Source organism: Danio rerio, chromosome 9, assembly GCF_049306965.1.
Source record: "Danio rerio strain Tuebingen ecotype United States chromosome 9, GRCz12tu, whole genome shotgun sequence".
Taxonomy (NCBI): domain Eukaryota; kingdom Metazoa; phylum Chordata; class Actinopteri; order Cypriniformes; family Danionidae; genus Danio; species Danio rerio.
The window spans coordinates 43,385,270-43,406,895 of record NC_133184.1 but is presented as its reverse complement, the minus strand read 5'-3'; the positions used below and the strand labels follow the sequence as shown (position 1 = coordinate 43,406,895).

General features: G+C 36.1%; 1 protein-coding gene across 10 annotated transcripts in view; it reads right to left on the bottom strand.

The window, feature by feature from the left end:
• Nucleotides 1-21,626, bottom strand: part of spegb (striated muscle enriched protein kinase b) — a 164,345-nt gene that overhangs the window by 3,909 nt on the left and 138,810 nt on the right. For all 10 annotated transcript variants that reach the window (XM_073913014.1, XM_009304895.4, XM_021479006.3 and 7 more), the window contains 14 exons: nucleotides 20,664-20,816; nucleotides 20,495-20,537; nucleotides 20,225-20,293; nucleotides 17,525-20,135; nucleotides 17,298-17,447; nucleotides 16,988-17,104; nucleotides 15,468-15,635; nucleotides 10,248-10,370; nucleotides 9,794-9,958; nucleotides 7,445-8,222; nucleotides 6,076-6,315; nucleotides 3,798-4,021; nucleotides 849-924; nucleotides 436-585 (listed from right to left, as the gene is read on the bottom strand). In XM_073913014.1, coding sequence (XP_073769115.1) covers nucleotides 436-585; nucleotides 849-924; nucleotides 3,798-4,021; nucleotides 6,076-6,315; nucleotides 7,445-8,222; nucleotides 9,794-9,958; nucleotides 10,248-10,370; nucleotides 15,468-15,635; nucleotides 16,988-17,104; nucleotides 17,298-17,447; nucleotides 17,525-20,135; nucleotides 20,225-20,293; nucleotides 20,495-20,537; nucleotides 20,664-20,816 — 5,067 coding nt within the window. The remainder of the gene's footprint in view (nucleotides 1-435; nucleotides 586-848; nucleotides 925-3,797; nucleotides 4,022-6,075; nucleotides 6,316-7,444; nucleotides 8,223-9,793; nucleotides 9,959-10,247; nucleotides 10,371-15,467; nucleotides 15,636-16,987; nucleotides 17,105-17,297; nucleotides 17,448-17,524; nucleotides 20,136-20,224; nucleotides 20,294-20,494; nucleotides 20,538-20,663; nucleotides 20,817-21,626) is intronic.

Sequence of the window (21,626 nt, the reverse complement as noted above, 5' to 3'; positions counted from 1 at the left end):
TTATCTTCGTTTTGGGAGAATCCTCCCTTCCATTCCATATCCTCCTTTTTCTCCTTTTACCAGGGGGAGCTATCGAGACCTACCTGATCTCGGACCCCCTTACATGCTAATTTACCAGGCGGGAACCCTGGGCTCAATTATCCCCGAGCTCTCTCCCCAGACAGCATGTCAAACTTGCTAATAGCTCCAAGCAATATCTAAGTGTAAACTCTTGAAAACGCTTATGTATAAAGATTTGTATTTATTAAATCATTAATTGTGAAGGAAAATGCTGAATTTGAATTTCTATAATGTCACACTGCAAATGTAATGGTCCAAAAAGCCTTCATCCTACTATGCAAAAACTAAAATGTCTTGAATTTATAGGAAATGTGACCCAGACGTGGTCATTTACACATCTCAGATGAGTATTTCACACTGCACTGTTTTACTCACCAAGGGTAGCTGCACAGGATCTTTTTGATGAACAGAGAGGCACTTTGGGACACGTTTTGGTAAAGCTTACTGAGGTCAAACTTGGCTGCCTGTATTCTGGCCTCGGTCTCGGCAGGGTCATTTTCTGTGAACGGCAACCTCCCGCTAAGCCTGAATGGTGGACAGCATGACAAACGCATCAAGTTACACACTGGAATAGCATTCATGTCAAACACAATCACAGACACTGACAGATTACCAGCTCTAGAGAGCTTCTGAAATGAGGAGACAAAACACATGAGACAATGTCCAGACTCCAATGCTTACATCCGTGTATGAATTGCAACTCAATTGGAGATAGCATAAAAGTGGGAAAGCTTGACATGAAATGAACATTCATTTTCATAGATAAAATTGTAGAGGAAAACACTCACATGATATAAGTCAATATGCCAATGCTCCAGATGTCAGCTGGTGGACCCACCACATCTCCTTTCAGCATCTCTGGAGCTTCAGCAAACATCACAGATTAAAAACACATGAGAAAGTGTCCAGTAATGTACACTGCCTAACTAAAAAAAAGCCACAATCTGGATTTAAAGTAAATAGGTAAGAAACTCCAATTGGAAAATTACTCTATAGATGATAAAGTTTCAGCTGCTAAACAAGTTTAATCGGATTTATAAAGGTCAGATTATTGGGATGCTAAGAAAAGGAGATTGCTGAAACTACTAAAATTGGATTAAGAATTGTATTGTAGAAAACTGGAAACAGTGAAGAACCATAATCTTTGAAGCAGAAATATGGTTAAAAATCTTGAATTATCTATATTAGTGATTACTTAAATATCCAGTGAAATTAAATGATAAAAACAAAAGCAGAACTTATAACTATGTTTAATAGTAAAGGTATTTCCACACAAAATGTGAAAGTAACTAAATTGATCTAGACTAAAAAGATGTGTAGCCTTAAGAAAACTATTTATCGCTAAGGCTAATCTGGGAAAAAATTCCCAGATTCAATTCAGAAAGCCTAAAGATTGGACTCTGGAGCAATGGAAAAAGGTCATGTGGTCTGATGAGTCCAGTTTTACCCTGTTAAAGAGTGATGGGCACATCAGGGTAAGAAGAGAGATGGATGAAGTGATCCACTCATCATGCCTAGTGCCATCGAGCTCAAATTGTTAAAAAGTGCTTCGGGGAGCATGAGGAACAATTTTTTGTGTAGATTTTAGATTGTGTCAAAGCAGCTTCACATAGAAAATTATAGTAAGTGTCAGTGCAGTTTTCTGAATTTAAGTTCAGTTTAGTTCAGTTAATTGTGGTTTAATTTTTACTGCTGAAAGTCCAAACACTGTGCAGATCCCCAAGTCCCGAACCATACAAGCCAGTGGCGACAGCGGCGAGGAACAAACTTCAAGTGAATGAAAAAACCTAGAGAGAAACCAGGCTCAATTGGGCACGACCATTTCTCCTCTGGCCAAACGTCTTGTGCAGAGCTGCAGTCTAGGTGCCGGAGGCTGGCAGTATCTGTACTTTACTGGATTATTGTTTTTTTTTTCTCCCACTTTCACTTTTACTTCAGTACATATTTTCGACGAGTTTAATACTTTTACTCTGATAGATTTTTTATGTGAGGCATCGTTACTTGTTACAGTTATAAAAAATGTTACGAATCATTCCAAACCAACATTATCACTGCCAGCGCAGTAGATGGCTCTTTCATGGGTTTGAATAAGCTGGCTCATCATTGAGTGAATCAGACAATCAAAGAGGACAGCACTGAATATACACATATACAGTGCATCCGGAAAGTATTCATAGTGCTTCACTTTTTCCCCATTTTTTTGTTACAGCGTTATTCCAAAATGGATTAAATTCATTTATTTCCTCCAAATTCTGCACACAATACCCCATAATGACAATGTGAAAAAGATTTGTTGAAATTGTTGCAAATTTATTCACAGCCTTTGGCGTGAAGCTCTAAATTGAGCTCAGGTACATCCTGCTCCCACTGATCATTTTTGAGATGTTTCAGCAGCTTAATTGGAGTTCAACTGTGGTAAATTCAGTTGATTAGACATGATTTGAAAAGGCATACACCTGTCTACATAAGGTCCCAGGGTTGACAGTGCATGTCAAAGCACAAACCGAGCATGAAGACATAAGAATTGGCTGTAGACCTCCGAGACAGGATTGTCTTGAGGCACAAGGTTGGGGAAGGTAACAAAAAAAAATTCTGCTTCTCGGAAAGTTACAATGAGCACAGTGGCCTCCATCATCCCTAAGTGGAAGATGTTTGGAACCACCAGGACTCTTCCTAGTGCTGGCCGACCATCTAAGCTGAGTGATCTGGGGAGAAGGGCGTTAGTCAAAGAGGTGATCAATAATCCGATGGTCACTCTATCTAAGCTCCAGTGTTCTTCTGTGGAGAGAGGAGAACCTTACAGAAGGACAACTATCTGTGCAGCAATCCATCAATCAGGCCTGTATGGTAGAGTGGACAGACAGAAGCCACTCCCCGCCCGGAATTTGCCAAATGGCATCAGAAGGACTCTAAGAGCATAAGAAACAAAATTCTCTGGTCTGATGAGACTAAAGTTGAACTGTTTGGAGTGAATGACAGGCTTTACGTTTGGAGAAAACCAGGCACCACTCATCACCAGGCTAACACCATCCCTACAGTGAAGCATGGTGGTGGCCAGCATCATGCTGTGTGGATGTTTTTCAGCAGTAGGAACTGGAAGACTAGTCAGGATAGAGGGAAAGATGAATGCAGCAATGTACAGAGACATCCTGAATGAAAACCTGCTTGAGAGTGCTCTTGACCTCAGACTGGGGTCCCAAAGGAAAAAAATTACCTAAAGCACACCGCCAAAATATCAGTGGAGTGGCTTCACAACAACTCGGTGAATGTCCTTGAGTGGCCCAGCCAGAGCCCAGACCTAAATCCTATTGAACATCTCTAGAGAGAACTGAAAATGGCTGTACACTGTCGCTTCCCATCCAACCTGATAGAGCTTGAGAGGTACTGTAAAGAGGAATGGGCAACAATTCCCAAAGACAGGTGTGCCAAGCTTGTGGCATCATATTCAAAAAGACTTGAGACTGTAATTGCTGCCAAAGGTGCATCAATAAAGTATTGCGCAAAGGCTGTGAATACTTCTGTACATGTGATTTTTCAGAGAGATTGTTTTGAGCAGAATTCTAACTGTTTATTCCAGCATGAGAGATGGGTGTACCAACAAAATAAAGACTAGCCTCTTGTATCCCTCATAACTAGTGCATTTACTCCACAACTCCTATGAGCTGACTTTTATTCTATCTATTAAACCAAAATAGATTAAAATGAATGGAAATTTTCATATTAAAATGATGTCTTACACATATAATCCAGTGTTCCAATAGGTGGGGAGAACTGCTTCAGGAACAGAGGATTGAAGGTCTGTGCACTACCAAAATCGATAATCTTCACCACATTCATGTAAGTGACGATGATGTTTTCTGGTTTGATGTCGAGATGCAGGATCCTCCGGCTGTGCAGGTAGTCCAGACCCTGAAGGATCTGTACGATATATGCAACCACATCATCCTCAGAGTATCGGAACCTATGAAAAAAAGAAAAAGCTTCACACTCAGAGGCAAATTTAAACTTTAAAAATCTTAAAACAATTTATAAAAAATCTTTAACTATTCTATTTTATTGTTAAGAAGCAAATTGTTTAAATATAAAACATGTTATACTTTCACATAAGAATGTTTTTAAAGTTAGGTTCACAACCACACTTCAAGTATCTGTTGTAAGTGTATATGCTTTATATTACCAAGCAGGCACACAATGTCATAAGGTATTAATATTAAGGTCGTGACGTCAGGTGACTAAAATTTAATGTCTACTCAGCGTCTAAGGACAATGCTACTTTGACGTCCAATAATGACATTAAATGACGTTGATATTTGGTTGATTTTAGGTTGTGTGGGAAAGTGGCCAATTCCAACGTCGAGCCATTATCTTAAACCAACGTCATATTGACATCATTTCTTCATTAGGTATGGCAACCAAAATCCAACGTCTGATAGACATCATAGCGGTAACGTCCACACAACGTCAAGCTGTAACATCATTAGATGTTTATATTTGGTTGACATTGACGTCGGCCTGATGTCCACCCAATTTTCATTTTCAGATAATATGCAACACTCACATAATGCTGGGGTACAACGTCAATCTGATGTCCTGTGCCTGATGGGTAGGGCTGGCAATTGATTAAAATTGTCAATTGCCTTGATTACACTTTAGCAACTAATTAATATAATCATTATAACTAATATTATATTTGATTGAAAAATTACCCATAGAAGACATTTCTTGTTGTGAAAGCATTGTTGTGTTAATTGTGAAAAGCATGAAGTTAAAAGTAAAAAAAAAAAGTCATGAAATACTATAGCTTTAGAAAGAAAAATTTTGACTAAGCATTTTTTACCAAACATTTTAGGTTACAACAACAATGCTTTTCCTTCACCAAAAAATAGTATTTATATATAAATAATTACTGATCATTTACAGTATAGTTTGCTCCAAAATTTTAATTATTTACTATTACTCAGTTAATTAATCTTAAAATATTTAAATATGTTTATAATAAACTAATATCTAACTAAGAAACAACAAATGTCAATAAGTTGTGTTAAATGTCATTCAAATATCATAAAAAATCATCCAAAACACAGATTCTTTAAAAAAGGAAACATTCATATGTTTGAATCAGATATTAACAACAGTTCTCATGTGCCTAAATATTAGGGCTTGAAGATCGTTATCACAATGTTTGTATCTGCAATAGTCACATCACATGATTAGATTGATTATTAAAGATTAAAAGATGAAGATCATTTTAAATATTTTGACAACCATGTTATTTTACGTTTGATTGTCCTATTTCTGTACTTGATTACTGTTACACTTCCCAGAAAACCCTTACTTATTTTTGTTTTGTCGAATTTATATATGCTTGTGATATATCAGATTTTATGCTGATCCACTGCATAGAAAAATACTTGATCATTGCAGTCAACCTAAATGAATGAAATCTTTTCAAAAAGAGCCATTTAAATCAACCAGTTGAAATTACAGTTGAAGTCAGAATTATTAGCCAACTGAATTATTAGACCCCGTTAATTTTTCCCCCAATTTCTGTTTAAAGGAGAGATTTTTTTAACCCATTTCTAAACACAATAGTATTAATAACTCATTTCTAATAACCGTTTTATTTTATCTTTGCCATGATGACAGTAAATAATAATAATTAGGCAAGTTATTGTATAATGATATTTTGTTCTGTAGACTGAAACTGCTTTTATTGTAGTCAAAATAGAACAAATAAGACTTTCTCCAAAAGACAAAATATTATTAGACATACTGTGAAAATTTCTTTGCTCTGGTAAAGTTCCTTTGGGAAATATTAAAAAAGAGAAAAAAAATCAAAGGGGGGCTAACAATTCTGACGTCAACTGTATATTCATATTGCAATACATATCGCAGCAAAATAAAATATCACAGTGTCAGGTTTTTCCAATATCAGCCCTATGCAGCCCTACGAGATAAAAAATAACAAAATATTCCCTACTGACATGTAATAAAATCACATTAGTTAAGTTATACCTGTCAATGAGACTGTGGAGTAGTTCTTTGCCAGAGCAGCACTCAGAGATGAGCACCAGGTAGCGTGGAGTGACGTAGGCCTCGTGGAGAGCCATGATCTTCTCATGATGGAGAGACTTCAGGATGTCGTATTCCTGTAATACAGTCTGCTTGCTCTCTGGCTCATATGGCACAATCTTAGCCATGTACAGGTTACCAGTGGCATTTTCTCGACACTCTCTGATCACACCAAAGCGACCCCTGTGGTGAAGTAAAGGCATGGTGATTAATGATCGTCTACTGTAGGTCAGGTTTTATGGTTGTTTGTCTTATAATAATACATTTTATTCAAATTAAAATGGGCTTATATTTATGCCATTTGGATTGAAATTCTGCTATATAACTGCATACAACGCTTTATCTGCAAAAACTTTTTTTTTGTTATATCTTATGTTACTCAGAAAAGTGAAAGAAAAAAAAGAAAAATAGCAAGACATTAAAACATACACTCAAAAAATAGATGCTGCTTGTTAGAATTACTTGAATGAGGTGAATCTACACACTTTTTGAGTTTTTCATGGGGTCAACTTCATTGTTTTATGTTCAATAAAAACAAGTAAGTTAACTGAGTCGATTTGTGTTGGAACAAAATTGTGTGGAACCCAAAATTTTTATAATATAACGCAATTTAAATAACTTATATATATATATAAATGTATGTCTGTACATAAAGTACAGATATGTGCAGACAAAGTACTGCAGTTTCAACTAAAATAGCATTTAAAAATTAAAAGCTGATTCATTTTATTTTGGGAGCTTTTCCTTTGGTCATGTCTTGTCTTATTAAGGGGAGCCAGGAATAAAACAAATTTAATTAAAAATAAGAAATAAAATAAAATAAAAGTAAAATAAATAAATAAATAAAATAATACAGGTCCTTGGTCATGGAAGCCAGGAGCATAAGCAAAATTATAATAATAATAATAATGAAATGAAATAAAATTTAATTAAATAAAATCAAATTACATAAATGCAGGTCTTTGATCATGGAAGCCAGGAACATAAACAAAATAAAATAATAAAAATTAAAATAAAAAATAAAATAAAATAACGCAGGTTTTTGATCATGGAAGCCAGGAGCATAAGCAAAATAAAATAAAACAAAAAACAAAACAAAATAAAACATTTGACAAAGAAATTAAATATACAGATCTGAAAACATAGAATGTGGATAAATCTCGATTTACATGATAATTCAGTTATTTAACATCTTATGATATCATACGAAATACTCAGTTACATTTACATGCGACTGAATTTTACAATTTGCTCTTGACATAAAAAACAGCCATGAAGTTACTTCATGACACTTAAAAGTCAATGCACTTACCTTGCTTTCTCATCCATGAAGGTGTAAGGTTTCTGAGGGACTCCTTGCCTCAGCGTTGAGTCTCCAGGCTTTCCAATAGGGGTCCTTCGGCCTGATGGAGTGATGCGTCCAGAAGGCGTGGCTCTTCCACTAGGGGTCATTCGATTGGGTGTCCCAGTTCCCTCCCCTACAGGACTCAGACTTGTAACCAACACCACTGGAGGCGACAGGGCAGGAGAGGGCGTATTTGGGGTGACTGGAGTGACTGGGGTGACAGGAGTGACCGGAGTCACTGGAGTCGAGGTGGTTGTAGCAGGGACATACATGGGCACTGAGGAGATTGGTTTACCAATAATGGGAGGAGGAGACACTAGAGGTGGAGGTGACACTGGAGGAGTTTGGGATGGAGGTGAAACCACACTGACTGGGGTCTGAGGTTTGGGCAGAATGACCGGAGGCGAGGGTTTGGGTGGAGGTTGTGGTTGTGGTTGAGCTGCAGGGGATGCTGGGGAGGGTTTGGCCATAGTAATGTTGAGGGTGCTTTTGGCTTTGGCAGGGGTTGGAGTGCCAGGCGATGGAGTTCGAATGTCAGGCACGGGACGATAGGTAGGTGTTGATGATGCAGGAGGAGGCGCAGGCTTTACCGGTTGGACTGTAGAGGGCGCTGAATTTGTTGATGGTGCTGGTTTTATTGCAGCAGGCTTCATTGCAGGAAGGGTCATGGTGGACGTTACCACTGCAGGAGCGGGAGCTGATGAAAGCGTTTTGACTACAACTGTGCCACTGGACTTCTGGGGCTCTGTAGAAATGAGTTTACATTTGAAAAATGAAGATGTGTAGATGGATTTGTTTATTATGCTTTAATTAGTCAAGTTGTAACAAATGTTACAGCCGTTACAAAACGTAGTAGAATAAGTGTGTAATCACTATACCACCTTTAGCAACAGACATATAATACATTAATATTTAACTGAGGTGTTAACTAAATTTAATCATTTTCATTTTTAATATTCGTTAATATTCTTTCCCTGGCCTAACATATTTATTGAGGTGTACAAAATTATGCAGTGTGACCTGCAGTGAGTAATTTGCATGTATTGCCTTACATCAGATTTTTAATATTTCTGTTAAACTTGAAAAACAAAGATGTGCAGATGGATTAGTTTTATTATATTAGTCAAGTTCAAGTCAAGTTAAGCTTTATTGTCATTCTGCTACATGTGTGGACATGCAGTCGACCACGGGGGTACATAAATAAACAATCATAAACATGAAAACAAGACTGAACGTAAGAGCTATTTGAAACCTATACATATTGTAACTAACATACTGGAGCAGTAATCTAACTACTAACTATACATATACTATAAATACTTAACTATACGCAGAACCTAAAATAGACTTCAATATTAGACAGAATGCTATACTGTTAAAAGGATAGTTCACCCAAAGATATTAATTCTGCCATCATTTATAAATCCTCCAATTTATTCCAAACCTGCTTAAGTTTTTTGTTTTGTTCAACACAAAATACTTCTACAGCATTTGTATTTCCTACGATGGATGTCAGTGGCTACAGGTTTCCAAAACTCTTCAAAATATCAGCTTTTGAAGAATGTTAAATTTGAAGTAAAATAAATTATGGCATAATTGTTTGGGTGAACTACTTTAAAGGTTGGAGGGGGTAATATTTTTGGTTTTAAAAATAAGTGTATTATGCTTACTAAAACTGCATTCATTTAAAAAATGAGCAAAAACATATTATATTATGGAATTACGGAGTAATGGATTTTTTTTTTTTTATTTAAAGCTGAATTTGTAAATCACCTTTACTGTACATTTTAATCACATTATTTTACTCTTGATTTTCAGGATGAACACCTAAAGATTCTCAAATGAACTTATTTACTTGAGAAGCAACTCTAGTTTTCTTTAAAAAACAAATAGTTTATTGAGGCAAACGTTAAAGTTTATTAAAAGCAAGAACTGTAATTTTGAGAATTCTGCTAAGTTTCTAAAATGTCTAGATTTAAGGATGTCCAGATGTTTGTTGCATTTAATGATATGACTTTAAGAATGTAATACTTTGTTCTCTGATTTTTTGAAGTAAATGGTGTTTGTGATATTGCCATTCCAATAGCAGGAGAAAAAAAAACACTTTATTTCTAAAAACAAAGCCATGCATCAAATAAACCTCTATAGTATTTAGCTTAAAATTCTTAGTCATTTTAGTAGGTTTCACCCATATTTGGAAGATTTTGACATGCTTTTGTCTGTAAAAGTAAAATCAAAAGTGACTCAAAATATATAAAACAATTAAAAGGATTGGCTGCTGACAGCATGAAAGAGTTTTAAAAAAATTCAGCGCACCTGTTGAGTCCAGGACCACTACTTCAGACAAGCTGCTGTAAGGTCCCTGACCAGCCTTATTGACGCAGGCCACTCTGAACCTGTATGAAGCGCCGGCCGGAAGATCCAACACGTTATAGTAACAGTCAGCAACACCTGTGGCGACTATCAGCCAGTTATTCTCACCTAGGAAAAAAAAAAAAACATTTTTAATTGCAAAAAAAATAAAAAGTGGTTGTAATGCCCATCCTTTCCAAAAGAGGGCAGTAGAACAGAAGGAAGAGATTCATGATTTTCCTCAACATCGGCCACTGTTATAGAACTTTGAGAGATTTAAGAAAGGTGGAGGGTGAATTTTAAGCGAGGAGCAAAACAATATTAGCATTAAGAAACATTTATGATGTTTGTATTTAAAATGATATTGGGAACTGCAGCTACATCATGTTTTCAACACACTGAATGAATGATGACTGACCCTCTGTCTTCCTCTCCAGAGAGTAGGTGCAGGGTGCCGTAGTGTCTGAGGGTCTCCATACCACTAGAGCAGTGTTTTTATACTTCTGAGGAACCTCGGGTGTCCCAGGACTATTAGGCAGACCTACGGAATAATATGTAGAAAATCATTGTTTGCTTCATGTGTTTTGTTTGATCATCTTTTATTCAACAAGCACAAATAAAATTGATCAAAAGTTACAAAAGGTAGTAAAATAAGTGTGCAGTCATCTAACACCTTTTTATGGTATTTTTCATGGTTTATTATTCTTTCCCCCAACATATTCATTCACTGAAAATAAAGATTAATTAGATTTACTCATTTTTTAAAAGTGGTTGCAAACAATTGACGTGGGCTGAATTTAAACAAGCAAAATAAATTTAGTAATGTTCAACTTCATTTGTTTGTTTACATTTAGCCCATATAAATTGTTTCAAGGACTGGTCAGTGAATCTTTTTTTTAGTATTGGGGTGTACAATCCATTTGAGTATTAGTAGACTGTCTGCTTAATATCTGTTGATACTGCTGCTAAACAGACATTCAACTACAAGAAACTTTGCAGGTACATGTCAACTTACACTAACCCTAACCCAACCTAACAGTCTACTTATAATCTAATGAGAATTAGTTGGCATGTGGTTGCAATGTAACTTAAATTCAACAAACGGACCATCAAAATAAAGAGTGACCATTTTAGGTTATGATCTTAAGTTATTTGAGATTAGGTACAGTAAGTACTGTAGTACTGACTAATCTAATGTATATGCAAAAATATGTCATTATACCTACAGAAATTATTCATTTAAAAGAGAGATCTGTAAGAGGAGCATTAATTTCGGCTGGGCACTATATTTTTATATATTTGTAATTCCAATGGTTAAAATATATATGGTAAGCGGCCTTTTTTCTCCTAATATTTTAAAATATATTTTGCATTAATTACATACATTTTAAATATGTGAAATCTGTATTATATATTTATGAATCTAAAAATCCGATATGAATATAATTCCACCATATGATTTGAATATCTCTATTTAGAAAGATTTCATTAATTTAGATCTTTTATATTAAGTGCATCAGTGAAATCCAAGCATGGACTTGTATGTCATATATGTAGTTTGCATATATTACTATATATCAAATTTCTTTATGGGCATAGAAGTAGGGCTGTTTGATGTTGGAAAAACTGGACATTGCGATATTTTGTTTTGCCACAATATATATTGCCATATGAATCTAATTTCACCATTTAATCTGAATATCTCTATTTAAAAAGATTTCATTACTTAAGATCATTTTATATGAAGTGCATCTGCATACATTTTAATAAATTACAATGAAAAGTAAATAAATAAACAGTGCTTTTTGGGTATTCAAGTACAGAAATTGAATAATCAAATATAAAACAACATGGTCATCATTGTATAAATAATGAAAAAATATTAATATTTATTTATTTATTTATTTATTTTTAGCCTTTTTGCCTTTATTGAGAGGATAGGAAGGTATTTTAGACAGGAAACAAAGTGGGAGAGTCGGGAAATGTCCTCAAGCCGGCATTCGAACTCAGGATGCCCTGAAGTGCTAATGCACCATATGTCAGCGCGCTAAACACTAGGCTATTGCTATTTACTGATGAAAAAATATTAATATTTAATAATATCTTTATCTGTTAATCTTTCATAAATAGTCTAATCTTGTGATATGACTATTGCAGTTGCACACATTGCGATATCAATGCCCAAACAGTATTGTTCAGCCCTTATTAAAAGACACCTTGAATCATTGAAAATTAAAAAAAAAAAAATGTTATTTTGTAAGTTTACTATTGTTGTCCAAAAAGTGCAGCCTTGGTGGGCGTAAAAGACATTTTTCAATAGCATGAAAATATTAATACAAACCCCAAACATGTGAATAGCAAGTGTAAGAATTATTGTATTGTACAAATTATTGTAGCTGATAAAATATGTTAGAAACAATGTGGCTCAGTGGTTAGCACTGTCATCTCACAGCAAGAAGGTCGCTGGTTCAAGTCCTGGCAGGGCCAGTGGACATTTCTGTGTGGAATTTGCATGCTCTCCCCATCTTCATGTGGGTTTCCTCCGGGTGCCATGCGCTATAGTTGAATTGAATAAACTAAATTGGCCGTCTTGTACGAGTGTGAATGCGAGAATGTATGAGTGTTTCCCAGTGCTGGCTTGCAGCTGGAAGGGCATTCTCTGCGTAAAACATATGCTAGATAAGTTGGCAGTTCATTCCTCTGTGGCGACCACTAATGAATAAAGAGACTAAGATAAAGGAAAATGAATGAATGAATGAATAAATGAATGAATAAACAACATTTGAAATGGATCAAAAACTTTTATCAAAGCTTACTTAATATACTGAACAATTCTTGTCTTAAAACAAATCTGAAATGTTGAACTAGTAAATAAAAATTGCTTCAAAAAACTCGCACTATTGTCTGCAATCTCTCAATAGTTATTTTATTTTATTTTATTTTTGACTGTGGGAACCCTGTCTATAATGGGATGTTATTATAATAGGCACATTTAAGACATTGTAATGTAAAAAGCCTCCATAGATTCAGGTGAGTCAACTACAGTACATGCTATCTGCACCTCTGTGAGCAAGTCACCTTTCCATATTAATCAGCTGTGAAGCACAAAAAGGAGTGAATAATGTATGGCCTTCTGTTCTGGAGAAAATGGCTTTGTGCAATGATAAGCGGTGCATTAGCTTGCTTACAATGTTAGAAAGCCAATGGCATTCCCTTTCTCAAGGCTAAAAGTGCACCTTCCTAGATCTAGCTGTGAGCAGTGTGCTAACTCTTTAAAAAAATTGAACTGTTTTTTCAGTCTCCCACTTTCAATTCTGTCCCAGCCTTCACTTTTTCTGAGAATTTCTAGAACGTTGGATTGTGGCACTTCTATTCTTATTCCCACCTTAAGGGGTTTTCACATTGAGATTGGTTTCCCGACTGGATTGTATTTATTTTCAATGACAGATCTAAGGCAATTTCACTGTGGAGATGTCCAATGACATGTTGGCTTTGAAAAAAGTGATGCATGTATAGCGATCTAATATACAATCTTGATATATAGAATAATATGCAAATTACATATATGACATACAAGTTCATATTTGAATTTCATATTAATAAAATACATCATATTTGCAACATATATTTCAAAATTTCAAAAAGGTTTTTTACATTCATGTTTTGTAAACCATGATAATTACAATTAATAGTGATCAGCTGAGGACAAAAAAAGGAGGAAGATGATACCCTGCCCCCCTTAAAAAAAAAAAGATAAAAAATTATATATACATACACATTACAGTCAGTTGTTCTTTTAAGAAAATTAGTCTGTTCATCAAGGCACTATTTATTAAATGTAAAATAAAGATAAATTGTTAAATATTTATTCAAACTTTAAATAACTTCTTTTCTTATTGTATGTAGTTCAAATGAAATGTTTCCTCTAGTCATTCATGTGACTCTTAAGACTAGAGTAATGAAGCTGAAAATTCATCATTTAAATTGAAATAAATGATTAAATTAAATGATAAACTACTTTTGAACAGTTATTTTATAGTGCAATAACATTTCACAATTTTACAATTGGTTCTGTATTTTGATGAAATAAAATCTTTTGATGATGAAAAACTTTTGACTGGTAGTGTGTATATATGTGGTGTGTTTTTTGAAACAATCACTCTAAAAAATAATAAATAATATTCTTTAAATTAATATTTGTTATTGGCCACACAATTGAAATGTTATTTTTGTTTTGTCAGTGTAAATGTTAAGCAGTTTAACAGTGACTAAAATGGAGGGGTTCGTGGATGTATTCATTTTGGGTGTGAAACAATAGGCAGTCGGTCAGTACTGAGTGAGATGGTTTCTTAATTAAAAGAGGCACTCAAGATATTTAGTTGTGATTTGGGTTTACTGAAGAACTTGGTATACAAATGGAACACACAGTATGTGTGCTTTTTTAAAGACACGCACACTGCAACACAGTATACCACAAGTGACTGTTATATCGTTTTTGCAAAGCGAGTTAGATAGCAGGTGTGGTAATCCAGCATTATTTTTTTGATAGGTTTATACTTTGTACCTCAATGTTGGGTCAGATCTACACACCGCTGCTAGATGTCAACACTAACTCTTATTATTATTATTATATTATTAAAATCTTATTATTATTATTATTATTGTTGTTATTATTGTTGTTGTTATTATTAGTATTATTATTTATATCTTGTGTCCACTGAATATAACTTTCCCTGTAATTTATAGTCGACTCTTTATTCCAGTGTGATAACTAGTAGTCAGTCAACAATTTCAACCAGTAGTAGCCTAATATACTTAATTAATTAATAATAATAATAATAATAATAATAATAATAATAATAATAAACCTTAAAAATTTTACTTTCCCTTTGCTTAGTCCCTTTTTTTATAGTTTTATTTATTTATAAAATATATTTTTATAAATCTGTAATATCATCTAAACTTATGACACTTTCAGTTATTAAATTTGAGGTGCTAGGCTGTAGCACTGAATTAAAGAAGACATAGGGACAGATGATTTGCAGAGAATAATAACTAATGTGCGTCCTGCAGCTGTATTAAATGACACAATATCGTTATGTTATATACACAGCAGCCAAAGTAGGTCAACAATTACATCCCTGAAAGACATCCGGAATAAAGCAGGTTGTCTGCTTTGATGACGATGACACAACCTTATAGTAAATCTGTTTTGTTCAAATGCACTGAGAAATGGACAAAAATACTCCCATTTTCAAAATGGGGTGTCCTCACTTATGCTGAGCACTGTATATTTAAATATTTATTACGCATTTGTAATTCCAATGGTTGAAAACATATATATGTAAACTGCCATTTTTGCAATATATTGAAATATATGAAATATGCTTTATGATTTTGTACATGTGAAATCCAAATATAAACTTATTTATCAATTTGCATGTATCTCCTTATATCGGACTTCTACAGTATATGCAATGCATAAAAGACTACGACAGAAATGATCAGCCCTCTAGATTTGCTACAAGTTATACACTAAAGCTTTCCCCAGCAGAATATAAAGTTACCAGTTAGCTATTTAGTTAGATCAGCTGGACTAATTTGCTTTGGCTTGGTCTTTTTCTTGTGTTGGACTTACGAGCGAGGGACACAACGCATGAGCTGGTGACTGTGGCCAGTGGGTTTGCAGCCACACATTCATAGAGGCCTGCATCCTTCTTGGTGGTCTTCATAATCATCAGCAGTTGTCTCCCATCGGGGCAAGATATCATATTCATCCTGGGGTCAATCTCAAGTGGCTTCTTGTCTGAGAATACACAACATTTCAATTGAGAATGTTAGTTGTGTAAAGTACAGTTGAGGTCAAAATTATTTGCCCCCTTTGAATTTTTTTTCCTTTATTAAATATGTTGCAAATTATGTTTAGCAGAGCAAGGACATTTTCACAGTATGTCTAATTTGTTTTATTTCGGCTAGAATAAAAGCAGTTCTTCTTTTTTTAACTTAAGGTCAAAATGATTAGCCCCTTTAAACTATCTTTTTTTTTTTTTGATAGTCTACAGAACAAACTATCGTTATACAATAACTTGCCTAATTACCCTAATCTGCCTAGTTAACCTAATTAATCTAGTTAAGCCTTTAATTGTCACATTAAGCTGTATAAAAGTGTCTTGAAAATATCTAGTAAAATATTATTTACTGCCATTATGGCAAATATAATATAAATCAGTTATTAGAAATGAGTTATTAAACACATTAAGTTTAGAAGTGGGTTGAAAAAAAATCTTCTCTTCATTAAACAGAAATTAGGGAAACAAATAAACAGGGAGGCTAATAATTCAGCTCAGCTAATATTTGTGACTTTAACTGTGGCTTTTACGAAATATAAATCTCTACAAGCTGCTTGTTCTGCTGCTTGTTTACATTTTAGACTTTGGTGGCATTACTGATATTAACTTTGAGGTGAAAAGAGACTTTTGTATTAATAATATAAAAATAAATAGCTTTGGTTATTTCAGCACAACAATTAATGTATCAAAGCGGGCATTATTAAAGAATAACTTTAATTCTTAAATGAATGAATTAAAAGATCATTTAAACTTACATGATATCATATCCACAAATCTGTTTATCTATAATATGTAACCTTGGACCTTAAGTTGCACATATATATTTTTGGACATAGTCAAAAACATTGTAGGTGTCAAAATTCTCAAAATTAATATTATAAAGATCATGATCCATTAAGATGTTTTGTACATTTACTATGGTAAATATATCAGAACTAAGTTTTTGCTAAGTGTTTTTTTTTTTCATTTAAATTGTATCAGTATTTTGATTTTAAAATGGTTTATCACAGCCAAATCCTGGAAACTGTGTCAGTTTATTTTGGCATGATGTCAAGCTAAAAGTATATTATGCATTATATAAAACTTTCAAACTACTCAATTATTGCCTTAGATAGTCTATTGTAATTTACTGAAAATTAATTAATATAAATAAAATAACACAAAGCCAATATAGTGAAACAAATCTATATAAAAGAGACGGCACACTTGCAATTTTATTAGATCAGTCTCTATGGACATTGCTTTCAATTTAGGCCAGATTATATTATCTTTAGTACAACAGAAGCTAATATTAAAAATTCAATCAGACCTTTCATCCATGAGATGTGTGGGTGAGGACTGCCAGCAGGGAGGCAGCTGAGAGTGACAGGATCTCCCTCCAAGAGTACATGGTCCCTCAGTTTGATATGGAACACCGGAGGGAAGTCTATTTTTTGATTGAATGATTAAAAAAACCGTGAGACAAGCATCATGTATCTTTCACTGCTGTGCCAAAGCAAGTACATATTCATAATTGACTCAATGATTATTTTAGGTTTATGACAAAGCAGCAAGTATTCAAACAGATTTCTCTATTTCTGCAAAGTTACAGTGAAATATACAAGTAAAATGTGCAGTACCAGATGTTAGACGTGTATATTGGCGAGACCGTAGAGAACCATTCTCTCTAGCAATGGAAGCTGGGATGTCTGGTTGGGAAACTGTCTTGTCCTTTTTCCCTCGAGTCAAGCCCCATCGGTCCCACCGTGATCTGCGGTCAAGTTCTGCATCTGGAAAAGACATTTAATGCCCTTTAAAATTAGAAGAACTGACAACAAAATAAAGCAATGAATGAAAAATTGCATACTTTTAATAGCTGATTCTGACTGGATGCTTGACATAGAATCAAGAGATTCTGATGAGGTCCCTTGCCCTGACTGAGCAGCCAGTTGGTTTTGTGGGATACCCATTCTCTTCAGACTGCCCCCCTCAGAAGTGGAACGCCTTAGTTTGTTGAATATAGGAGTCCTCTTGGTCTCCATCTTGCCTTCACTGTCATCTTTCCTGTCCTCAGAATGGCTCCTAATTCTTGTAGATAAGCTTGCCATGGTGCTGCCAATCTTCTTGCGCATGGCAAGAATAGGTGACTCAGAAGGTGCTTTAGACTCAGGCTCTGGGGGAGGCTCAGGACCCCCATCCAACCTCATCATCTCAATCTCCTTCTTCTCTTGGGATCCCCTCCGTCCCAGTGCCCAAGAAAGACGACGCCTGGGTGCTGAAGCCTCCTCCTCTTTGAGCTTCTCCTCCTGCTTTTCCACTGATGGGGTCCTTTTCAAGCGCATGGAGAGTCGCCTCATGAACCCAGGGTCCTTCTCTGCCTCTCGAAGATCTTGTACTGATTTGGACTTCTCCTCCAACCTCCTTGGCACAAACTCTAAAGGAGCACCAGTTGGTCCAGGGCGATACATTTCTTCAGCAGTTTCAGGAGAAACAGTGGAGGGCTTGTCTTCAGTCTTCTGAAATGAGAAACGTTTGAGACTACGAGTTAGAGAAGACTCACGTTTCTTGAAGCGAGCTTCAAAAACCTCCTCGGATGCAAGGTCCTGGATGTTGCTTCCAGGAGATGGCTCTCGCTTAGGGGAGGCGCGAGTGGGTGTCTTAGGAGGACTTGGCTCTTTGGGAGGGTGTTCAGTGGAGGCAACCCGAGAAAAGACTGCAGGATGCTCAGTTGTTTGGTGAAGATCTGATTTGGATGAAGAAGTTGATGAAAGGGTTGGTTCTGAGATGTGTCTGGAAATGGGTGCATAGACTGGAACTGATGGTGGAGTGGAAGTTGGTGTAGGAATAGGAACAGTGTCAGATTGGGTATTTGCTGGGACAGATGGTACCATGATAGTCTGCATAATACTGGCATATGCGGACATCCTACCATCTGGGAGCACTGTGCGTGCAGGGGGAGATGGGGTAACATAGGTTGATACACTCTGGGGACTGGATGCTGGGGCAGCTGTTGGGGTCACCATGATTGAGTTTGTGGAAATGATAAACTCTGGAGACTTTGGTAATACCTTTACATCACCCTCATATTCCTTAACCTCAATCTTTGGAGTAGGAGGCTCAGTTTCTTTCTCTGGCTCCTCATCTTTTCTTGTTTCCTCTTCCTCAATTGTTTCGTCCACTATAGAGGTCTTTTTTTCAATTTCAGCCACTTTTTCAGACTCTTCCCTGGTTTCCTCTGACTTGCTCTGGTCCTTTTTCTGTGCATCAGAATCCCAAGATTTCTGATCAACACGTCTTCCTTCTTCCTCAGTCTTTGACACAGCAATAACCTCTTCAGGTTTATTGTCCTTGTAGACAGATTCTTTTTCTTCAGTTTTCTTCTTTTCATGTCTTTCTTCTTCAGGCATTTGAAGTTTTGGAGTGATTGGGCGAGAATCTTTGACAGGCTCTGTGAGAGCAGACATGGATATTGCTTCCTGTAGGCGTCTCTCCTCTATTTGTGCTAGAGGAATCTCTAGAGGTGCTCCGATTCTTCTGTGCAGGGGCATGGGCTCTGAATCCCCCTGGCTAAAGGAAGCACTCTTGCGGAGAATCTTTGTCTTTGGGATGTCATCTCTAGGTGACTCACTAGATGCCGCTCTAACAAGTGGAGGGTTACCTAGACGAGATCCCCGCACAAACCGCTTCTCATCTCCCATACCTAGTGTCTCCAGCAATGGGCCTCGTAATCCACTCATCTTGTTGTCAGCAGAGCCACCCCTGAGTAGTCGCTGCCTCATCAGTTCCAGTTTCAGAGCATAGTCTTCCTGGCTAAGCTTTGCAGCACCTGGACTTGGGCTTCTCCTTGGAAGCTCCATAGATACAGACTTTTGTAGAATTCTACTTCCATCAGTAGGACTTTCTTCTGTGCCCTCCTCTGGTTTGATATGGAGCTGTAAGGCACTGTCAGCCGAACTCCCTCTGCGTAACTCTCCTCTGCGACGTCCTCCCTCTGGCTCATCTGACTCCATGCTTGAACCTCTGCGCATTGGTCTCTTTGCCAGTTCTGCTCTTTTGGCCAGTTGTGATGGTTCCTCATCAGACGACCCTTTTTCATCTTCTGTTGTAGTCCTCTTCTTGGCTCTACCCCTAGCAGATGGATCTCCACCTTCTCTCTCTGACATCTCCACTTCCATTGGCTCGGACTTCGGATGGAGTGAAGCAGGCCTCTCAGCATTTCCATTCAATTTACCTGTCATGTCATCATCACCTACAATTTCGGTCAGTGACATTCTAGATCCTGAGAATTCCACGTTGAGTGGCATGGGAATAAAAGGCAACTCATCGATGTCTTCATCTGAATCTGAAGATGATGAAAGTGGTGGTGAGCCTTTTTTCAGATGTCGCGGAACAGCAATGGAAATATGGCTGGAGGAGTCATCCAGTAGCTCAGGTACAGACCTCATCACCATTTTAGATTTGTAGCTGATAAGCGATCGCTAAGAGAGATATGTTAACATTGTTACAATTAAATAACACAAAGTATTTGTAATGTTCTAGACACTAAAAAAGTCAAATATTATCTTACCTGCCATTTTCTTCTGGACAAAAACTTTTTAAGGGACTCTGTACTGATGCTTTTACCCTTGTTGAGGGTCTAAAACAATAAAAGGCGAAACAATTAAGCTATAGGGTGTAATTTCATGGTTTAAAATTGTTTACAGCATAAATGAACAGCAAGATTTTAATAGATACAACAGTTTAATGCTAGATGACTTGTAAAATGAGCCTCTTTCCAAAAAAAGTGAAGTGTTCCTACAAGGGCACATTCCTCTTTACTCCTTCACTATGCCTTTACCTTGAACCAGGGGTGGCGAAGACATTCATTAGCATCAGGCCTCCTGCAGATAACATTAAACAAATTACCAGTTAACACAAAGTGCTTTTAGCAGTGAAAATCATTTTCTTGACAATAAATTATCGACAGGAGCGTGGTGAAGCAGATAAGAACCGTTGATTCCACTTACAATCTATCAGCCACCAGCAGCTTGATGACGAATCCCTTGGCTTCATGGCAGAGGTCTGTAAACATGCTTTCTTCAAAAGCCACATTATAATTCCTGATGTTGAGAACAGAGCTGCGGTCGTTTTCCCCAGCAAAAGGAGAAACTCCAGTAAGACTGAAAAGAGATCAGTTTTGTACATCTTAAATTAAATCAAGTGGCAGAATAAATGATAATATAATATAATATAATATAATATAATATAATATAACATAACATAACATAATATAATATAATATAATATAATATAATATAATATAATATAATATAATATAATATAATATAATATAATATAATATAATAAGTTCGTAAACAATTTTTATAGTGGATTGAAAAACTCTAGTCTGAAAGTTTAAAGTAGTTTCAAAGTTTCAAAGACATTTGAAACAGTTGACACAGATAGATAAGTACATGTAAGCTAGCATGTTTCTAGCATGGATTGGAATATTTCTTGCTAGGCGGTTGCTAAGGCATTGCTAGGGTGTTTGACTGGTTGCTAAGCGGTAGCTAAGGTGTTCTGAGGGGTTGCTAAGGCATTGCTAGGTGGTTGCTAGGGTGTTCCAGGTCATTGTTAAGGTTTTGCTAAGGTGTTCTGAGTGGTTGCTATGTGGTTTCTAGGGTGTTCTAAGTGTTGCTAAGGTGTTGCTAGGGTGTTTTATATGGTTGCTAAGATGTTGCTTAGTGGTTGCTAAGGTGTTCTGAGTGGCTGCTAGGCGGTTACTAAGGCATTCTAGGTCATTGCTAAGGTGTTGCTGGGTGGTTGTTATGGTGTTCTGAGTAGTTACTAAGGCATTGCTAGGTGGTTGCTAGGTTTTTCTGAATGGTTGCTCAGGCATTGCTAGATGGTTGCTATGATGCTCTAGGTGGTTGCTAAGGTGTTGCTAGGGTGTTGTTAAGGTGTTCTGAGTGGTTGCTAAAGCGTTGCTG